This window comes from Engystomops pustulosus, chromosome 4 (genome assembly GCF_040894005.1).
Source record: "Engystomops pustulosus chromosome 4, aEngPut4.maternal, whole genome shotgun sequence".
NCBI lineage: Eukaryota > Metazoa > Chordata > Amphibia > Anura > Leptodactylidae > Engystomops > Engystomops pustulosus.
In genome coordinates this window covers 79,719,323-79,727,993 of record NC_092414.1, presented here as the reverse complement: position 1 = coordinate 79,727,993, position 8,671 = coordinate 79,719,323, and the positions used below count along the sequence as shown (strand labels likewise).

General features: G+C 41.2%; 1 protein-coding gene across 9 annotated transcripts; it reads right to left on the bottom strand.

The window, feature by feature from the left end:
• Positions 1-423: 423 nt before the first annotated feature.
• On the bottom strand, positions 424-7,518 carry TMPO (thymopoietin). Of its 9 annotated transcripts, none has more exons than XM_072146471.1 (12): positions 7,019-7,518; positions 5,323-5,449; positions 5,077-5,220; positions 4,569-4,666; positions 3,415-3,522; positions 3,074-3,193; positions 2,857-2,946; positions 2,610-2,720; positions 1,820-1,885; positions 1,649-1,736; positions 1,425-1,521; positions 424-1,332 (listed from the first exon to the last, which is right to left on the bottom strand). In XM_072146471.1, exons 1-12 carry the CDS (start codon positions 7,241-7,243, stop codon positions 1,026-1,028), a joined length of 1,581 nt encoding a protein of 526 aa, XP_072002572.1. In that variant the 5' UTR covers positions 7,244-7,518; the 3' UTR covers positions 424-1,025. The 9 variants fall into 9 exon arrangements, with proteins under 9 accessions (XP_072002572.1, XP_072002570.1, XP_072002574.1 ...); XM_072146469.1 differs by having other exon boundaries at positions 2,610-2,756; positions 7,019-7,516; XM_072146473.1 differs by lacking the exon at positions 1,820-1,885.
• Between the last annotated feature and the right edge of the window lie 1,153 nt (positions 7,519-8,671).

Sequence of the window (8,671 nt, the reverse complement as noted above, 5' to 3'; positions counted from 1 at the left end):
AGCAGAATTGTGTATTTTAGTTTTTTTTGTTCAGAATGACAGTTACACTTAAGTCCAACATGCATTTGCAGGATTTCACAGGAATCTTAGCACACTGGAACTGAAGTCGGCACATGTGTTCAGTCATAAATTCTAGGTTCAGGTAAAAAACCAGACATGCATTTCTTGGACTGAACTCGAACATGGGCAACGTGCTCAAGTCTCAAATGTGTTTCGGCCAATATTGTAGAATATATGTACAGCTCAGGATACAATGTAGAACGTATAGTATGGCAAAATGTTAATTAACATGTCTAGTGTAAAAAAGAAAAAAAAATTCTGTATATTATCATGGGGACAGAAAACATAATACTCCTGCAGCATAGCTTCTAAACATTCATTTGCTCAGATATTCAATTAAAATGAATATTACGACTGCAACAATTAAAAAAAAAATTCTTTATTTAATTGCATGATATTTTGAAAGATCATATGTCAAATGAATTGGCAAGTGTAATATAGTACAGTAGATAAACTTTTCTGTGGCAGGAATACCTAGGAAATGAATTTCAAACAGAGTACAACAAAAACAAAAAAATATTGCAGTTATTTTATCATCATTATTGTAACAAGCTAAACTACGTAGCTATATCAAAACATTTCCCCTTAATTGTACAATTATGTTAGCTGATTTCTAGTATTTCACACAAAGCTACCTAGAAGCATGATCTGTTGCAGCGTGAATTCAAGGAAACAATTCACATCGCCATGATTTCCTTGCTTAGGAATTTACTGTAACTAAAGTATTCCTGTTAAAAAAATATAGGAAACACTACAAAATGCTTGAGAGCTAATAAAAATAACATTACTTGGTATGGCACAGTCCTCTCTAACTGTCCACAGTAAATACATTGCAATGTCCATGTGTACCATATTTATTAATGTACAGATGGGATTGAGGTGTAGTCACATTATTTGCAGGTTTCTGACAAATGGCAGTTTTTGTACTTTTAGGACTGTTAAAAATATATTTAGTTACTGAAAAATCAGTTTTCTTCTTTGATGCTGTTTGGGTTGCCCTGGAGCCATTTTGCAAAAGGGTTCCCTTCATTGGTTTCCATAGCATGGTAAACCAAGAATGCAAGCACTGCCAAAATGACAAGAATAAGGAGCTTTATCCAGATGGGGATGGATCGTCCACTTTTCCCTTTCGTAGGCTTCTCTTCAACTACAGGTTGGTACTTTGAGATATATTTAGATGAAGAATAACTATCCTCCAATTTGTAATCTTTGTAATCTTTCAAATTAAAAGGTCGACCTGCAGCTCCTTTAATCGGCCTACGACAACTTGCACTATGAAAAAATACAAAACATAAATTGGAGGTGATCATCAAAAGTCCATTCTACTGAAAATACACTAAAGAAAAACACTCAAAAACACTTACCTTATTCCGGTAGGCGTTGAAATTTCATACGGAAACATTTCCTTCAAAACATCTCTGTCTTCTCGTTTTTCTTCCACAAATGCTTTCTCTATAATCTAAACCAACAAAATAAAAAAGTTACTGTACATAAACAGCAAAAATAGATGACAGTCCACAGGAAACCCACAGAAGCTTGTGACTTGAGCAAAGTTAACACCACGTGAGCTAAAGTAAAAGTCTTCCCTGTTTTTTAACAGGAGTAATAAACTTTGTTATTTTCAACTGTCTCGTCTTGTTTGGAGTCTCCAGCCGATCATTTGTGTTTCCAGAATCCTTCAAGGGGAACAATACAGTTTAAGTAATACGCTTACACTATGGCAGATGAAGATGAAATCTAAAAGATATCAAGCTGTCACCTCAATCAATGCTGTGTTCAGAAGGTCACTTGGATCTGAATGACCAACATTTTGAACATCTATTACCTTAAAAAAAAGGAACCTTCATCAGTTTTATTTTAGTAAGAGGACAAAGAAAATCAGCACATTTAAAGAAAACCTACCATTTGATTTCATGCATTATGAGTCAAACATACCTTGAGAATGCTGTAGCTACACTGATACAGGTACACATCTTGTTTAATCTCTGAGCTGAGTGATTTTGCTGAAAAAAACAATTATAAAATGATAGTGAAGCTCTCGCTCCTTTGCTTGGCTCAGCGCTTTTCCTCTCAAATTAGTTATGCATTGCAGCCGTGTTATCCGTGAAAGGCAAAAGTAATCAATCATCGCAGCACAATCCCCCAGCTGCTGTGTATGCGTGATCCAGCTTAGGTTGCTTATCAATGGCAGGCTGAAGCAACCAAGCTTTCCCAAGGTCCTGAATGTTATTATTGTTTTTTCAGCAAAACCACTCAGCATAGGAATTAAAGATAAGTGTCTGCAGCATTCTCAAGGTATGTTTGGTTCATAATGCATGAAATCAAATGGTAGATTTTCTTTAAGGCGTTTCCATGAGATGAAAATATGGTCCCACTGTTGGTAGTCTCCTTGAGGAGTACAGAGCATGGACAAACACCACAGCCTTTACATCTGGAGCATTCCGGCCCCTTCAAGCAGCTGATTGCCAGGAGGGCAGAAGGTCAGCTACCAAACAATGTCATATTAAAAGCCAATAATATTCTATTTAGTTACTATTTATAATATTTACTTTTTCACTGATCAGCTGTTTCTTTGGGGTCCTTCTTGACAAATCTGTGAACTCACTCACTGACCGCAAAGCGTTTGTATGCTTGAAATTCTCAATGACCTGATAATCAACCTGACGGGATTCAAATTGAGAGAATCCTTCATTAGCCTATACATAAAAAAGAAAATAAATCAAAAAGTGAAAAAATAAAAATAAAAACGTAAATAAAACAAAATCAAAGATTTTAGAAGAAGAATATACCACATACTAAAGTTTGCTTGCTTGAAGTCATTACAGCTTCGGTTATGGGCTCAGGCTCAGAGTTATCTGAATCATCAATAGGTTCTGCAGCTACCACCTATTTGTTTTTTTATTTTATTTTTTTTAAAGCAAAAAGGTAAAAAAAAATAAAAAAAATATATAAGCATTGTAATATGGCGAATCAATTCTAAAGTGTGGAGGTATACAAATAATGATGTAATCACCCTCTTCCTTGGTGTTCTTCTTGCTACTTTTGTGGATTCTTTAGCAACAGCCTGCAGTCGACCCCCTTTTTCAGAATCCAACACCTTTGTAAGCTCAGACACGGCATCACCAGAAATGCTCTGAACAAGTGTCAAATATAAGTTTAAGGGTGAAAAAGATTTTTTTTTTTTTTAAATAAAACTATGTGCTATAAACATAAGACAAATACAAGCCACTCTCATACAATGTGGTGAGCTCAACCACTAGATCCCGAAATTCAGAACCAGCCAGTCAGTGAAACAGAATAGTGAGAAGACCAAAAAATATAATTGTGTGTTTGAAGTTAGAAATGTATCTTTACAGCTAAATTGACGGATACATCCTCAATCTCAGGCAGAAAATCCTTTGGAGGTAGCCTGTTACTTCGTTTGACATTTAATTCAGAAACTGCTTCGTTATCTTCTGCTGCCTACAAAGACAACCTGTATAAACATATGCCGTGTATATTCACCGAAACAGTCACAAGCAGTCACTAGCCCATTATTCAGTACAGCATCGGCATCACAAGGATGTCCTTCTATATCACGATTAAGAATTATGCAGAGAAACTAGCAATGATGGAAACAAATGACCGAAGAAGCCACTGCGGTGGAGGAGAGTGTGTGATTTGCCCATCTCGCTTACATCATCATATAGTGCTTATAGGTACTGCCACATAGACCCATAATTATGTTATGATAAGAGGGGACAACAATTCATACCAGAATGGACATTATTGTACAATTCTTCTCCATCCCTGTGGAGGTATTTCTGCTTAATGCTAAATATGCCAAGAATATAGGAGGACACTTATGATCCTGTTTCTATATGGATAACAGGTTGGTGGCAATTTATAAGCCTGAAGCCTCATAAAAAGATCACCTTTAAAGTGAACCAGTCAAGTCATACGCAAGTAGCTGTGCCAAAGGCTATCCTTGTTGCACTTTTTAATCACAGAATGAAGAAATTGAAAGTTAATAGGCAGGGCAGCCCTCCTGCTATTCTCCCAACATAGATGGAATTACTTCAGAATCAGATGGTCCAATCAAGGACCTCCACAGAACAATACCATACATGACAGAAGTGGAGACCATTGATTTTCTGGTCACATGACCAAGAATATCCGTGCAGAGACCAGAGTGCACTATAAACAAGTGACACTGATGCTATGATGCTGTATATGATAGCAAAGGGCACCAGAGGCCAATATGCACTTATTAGTATAACTTTCAAATTCTAAGGCCCGGTTCACACCTTGGTCAGCACTCTTTCACCCATTTCTGCTGCTTTTATTTTATTTGTATGTGCCCCCTACGGCTTGTAAAAAAAGCTACGGAATATGATGGGGATATAAAGGTTATTAAAAAGGCACCATTTTTGCCATTCACCTGCCATATAATATTTCCGTTAATGTAAGCACAGAATATTAAGCAATTATGTAAACTTAGCCTAAAACATACAAAACTGCACACCTACCTCATTATGCTCCACCTTTTTGGACCGAGATGTAACTTGAGCTTTTGGTTTACTTCTCAGTGGCTCCCTAGGCTCAAATGTCAGCTCTGTCCTGGGCTCTATACGCAAACATGATAAAAGACAAGAAATACAACAGTCTTGTAAACACATTGTATCTGAATGACTAACACTGCCACAGGGTGTATCCTAGATGTCTGACAAATATGGGCACAATTTATCCACATGGAAGTAGAGAGCAGGGGAACCCTCACCAACCCTGCGGGATGTGGCAGACAAGGTACCGGTGGTTAGCTAAAATATCAGGTTCACTACTACAGAAATAAAACGGAGTTACTGTCACAGACTAGGACTGGAAGAAATATGTATAGCACATACTTTCCCAAAGGCAAGTGCAGTTTCATGGACAGACCACTCAGTCCAGGATACTACTCCCGGCATAATAGCTCCCTGCTTCTACCTCTAAAGTGAACCTCTTTATGCCAAGCAGAAAATAATATTCTAGCTTTACCATCATTGTCACTGTACTGTGCAGAATCTGAATTTCCATTTTGTTTGTTATCTGCAGTTGACAGGTCGGCTACTGGAGGCGACACAACCTCTTGCTGCTCCTTTAACTTTAAGAGCCTTTGCTCATAGACTTTTCTTGTGCTGCCTGTAAATAAAGAAAAAGTAAAGAAAATTCAGTTTCTTGGATAAAATTGTGGTATGGATTAAACAGAAAGTGATGCGATGAAGATTTAAACACATTACATACCTAGAATCGGACCTGGTTTCACTCCATATTTTAGCAATTCCTCCCGGAGAGCTTCATTGCTGAGTGATGTTACTTCCTGCTCACTCTCTCCTTCTACAGTGGGTTTATCTGTTTTCTTTGTTGCTTTCTTAAAAGAAAATATACACGGTCACCCCAACAAGAAAACACACGCGTTAAACAAGCAATCTAGGTGCAAAGTTGATAAGGTAAACTGCAGGGCCTAAAGGAGGCATTACAAGCAGAGTCAGTACATAGTCAATGTATGCACAAGGTCCAATAACATCTCCCCTATGAGCTTCTTTCATGTACTGTACAGTAAGATCACAATGTTCAGTGCAGCTTCTCTTCAGCTCTGGTCTATGGCATCACCCCACCGTGACCAAGCTGGCAGCTAGGCTTTCTATGGAGAGGGGGAAGAACTCTCCCTTTCCCCACCCGGCCATGTGCTATACGCCCAGGTTACAGTCCCAGCGAGTACACTCAATCTCATCATGTATCATCACAGCATGACGTGAAAGCTAAAAGTAGTAATATATCTGCCTGCTGGGGAGATTAGCATTTCCACTCTAAATTATAAGATAATAGTGGTAAGTGACATAACACACCAGCTACATTGCACATGTACCTTATTTACAACGCATGCACATAATTTAACTTATTTTAGTAAGCAGGCAGCTCCTGGTGCCTTTTTTTTTTTTTTTTAACAGATGACAGGTCCTCTTTAAAGGAATAATCCTGCCAAAGGTGGCACACACTGGTATGCAGGTGTACTTAGTTTAATATCCCTGATCCTGTTGATAGATTTCCTTTAAAGGGGTTGACGACTTATAGTAAGTATACTTATCTTAAGTATCGATTTTGTGACCCCCGATGGACTCGAGGTGTGGGGAGGGAAAATCCTGCTCACGGTGGCGAAGTGCAAACTTTACCAGGACTAGTACAATATGGGTGACCTTACTAGGATCTTATACTTACATCATTAAAACTTGAAACAAGTTGCTGAGCTTTAAAAATAACCGGCCTCTCTCGTAGAGGTCTAAAGTGCCCTCCTGACCACAGTATTAGTTTCCGGCTGTAGCAGTGGTCAGGATGGCACTGTCAGCCACTGTAAACAGACTTGAGAGTGGGGAGCAGAAGTGACCGGAAGTAGTGAGTACATGCCGTTTATTATTTTTAAAGCCCTTTTGCAGCCATATTGGAAAGTCTATAGGCCTGGTCATCCCCTTTAAGCAATGCTCTGTTTATGAATGTCATTGGACAGACAAGGAAATATCCAAAAGTGTTCACTGCAAAGCAAACTGATATAAAGGCAGTGTCATAGGTTCACTCCTTCCTCAATATGTTGTACAGGCAGGGCAGACACCTCACCAATGTCCTCACTGACAGCTGCTGCCCCCTGTCCTGTCAGGCGGAGCAGCAGCCACAAGCCGGCTACACAGTGATGCCCTGCACAAGAAAAAAGGCGGGAAGGCGCCGCTCGGCACCTCCAGGGGGCGCTCTAGCGGGATGTGAAGTAGAAACAATACACTGAAACCCCTGGTACAGGGAGTGCATGCACCTGCACCTCGTCTTGTGAACTGTTACCTAACGCCAGTCTCATGACTCTCCTATGTGACACGTATGGGGTCCCGGCAGAGCTGCCACCCTCATACACTAGGGCCCCATTCATTCATCAGGCCTCCCCTCATGTGCTCACCCGTCCCGGCGGCCGTCCTCTGCCCCGCACCGGCGTGGACTCCCGCTCCTCGTCGCTGGAGAAGTCCGGGGTGTTGCGGTTGCGGGAGCTCAGGTGCTGGCGGTACAGCTGCACGTACACGTCTTTGCGCTGCTCCCCGCTCGGGAGAACGATGTTATTCGCTATAAGTTCGTTCTTGAGCTTCTCTTTGGTGAGAATTGAGGGATCTTCCAAAAACTCGGCCATGGTGCGCACATGCAGCCAACCGCCGTGTAACCGTAAGTGAGCGTCCCCGCCCTGACAAGAGGATGGAAGTGGACGAGGCTGGGAACGGAAACAGCTTGCAGGCTAGTAACGGCCGCTCTGTGCGCGACGGAGAAGCGGGAGGCCAAACAATAACACGCGCTCTCATTGGCCGCCCGGCAAAGCAAGGCGGCTGCGGATTGGCTCTTGGCGTCCTTTAAAAAAAATAATCGACATCACAACGCGGCCTTTCACAGATTAGAGTGTGCGGGTCAGAGCCCTATGGAGGGGCTGGGCTTCCTTTGTGCTGCCAGGCCCACTGTTAGGGGGACGGTCCTCACAGACTGGAAAATAGCTCTTATCAGTCTGGGAATGAAAGTTTCGTGATTGAAGTGCGGTACCGCAGGAATACCGGAACTGTCACAATCTGCAGCATAGCACACTGTGTATATGCAGCCACCCCCTGGTGTAGGTCTATCGCTATGTATATCGGGAACGTCCCACAAAGACAAGTTTCTAATGTGTACTCGGGATAAGAAAATAGCACATTATCTAATTCACTGTTATTAACAAAAATACAGCATTTCACAGATATGTTGGTGAGATGAATAGAACGGCAACACATATACAGGACCATCACACCACTGAAAAGGGACTATAAGGGACCATCATTTTCCTAATGTGTTACCCTCACCCTTAAAATCACTAGGAAATCTACCATCAAAATCCAACGTGATAATCCAGGGACATTACACATTACAATAACACACTGGGGCACATTTACTTACCCGGTCACTGGAGTTCACAAAAAGGGAGTTGTCCCTCTATAATGCAGTGTGCGGCGATTCACTAAGATCGTGTGCCCGAAATCATGACAGAGTTCATCATCTTTTTTTGTGGTGCATCATTAACATAGGACAGTGATGGCGAACCTTTTAGAGACCGAGTGCCCAAACTACAACAAAGATCCGCCTATTTATCACAAAGTGCCAACACAGAAATTCTATTTGTGATTTATACTCCCTTCTATGTCACAGTTTTCATTGATACCAGCACCCTGAGGACACCAATAAAGCAGAAAATAGTCCCAGGTAGAGCTGTCACTTTAAAATATCTCTGTGCACAGCAAGTCCTGGGCTGTCTGGGACTGCATGAAGATACCTGGAGTCATCTCTGGTGACGGCCTGAGTGCCCACAGAAAGGGCTCTGAGTGCCACCTCTGGCACCAGTGCCATAGGTTCGCCATCACTGACATAGGACGTGCGACACAATTTAAAAGTTAAATATGGCTCTCAGTACGAATCAGTCAGACCGTCCAGCAGCACGCCCCCTAATTTGTGTCTCATCGACAATAGCAGCGCACACACTTATTAAATACCTGTGTAAGCCTTTTTAGCCCTAAAAAGGTGCATAGCCCGACTTTATGTGGAC

Excerpts from the sequence above, each read along its gene's own strand:
- TMPO (XM_072146469.1), bottom strand. The coding sequence starts at position 7,243 with ATGGCCGAGTTTTTGGAAGATCCCTCAATTCTCACCAAAGAGAAGCTC. Across the intron at positions 4,667-5,076 it reads ACAGTACAGTGACAATGATG|AGCCCAGGACAGAGCTGACA; the intron begins GTAAAGCTAGAA and ends GTTTGCGTATAG. Across the intron at positions 1,737-1,819 it reads TGAACACAGCATTGATTGAG|GATTCTGGAAACACAAATGA; the intron begins GTGACAGCTTGA and ends TTCCCCTTGAAG.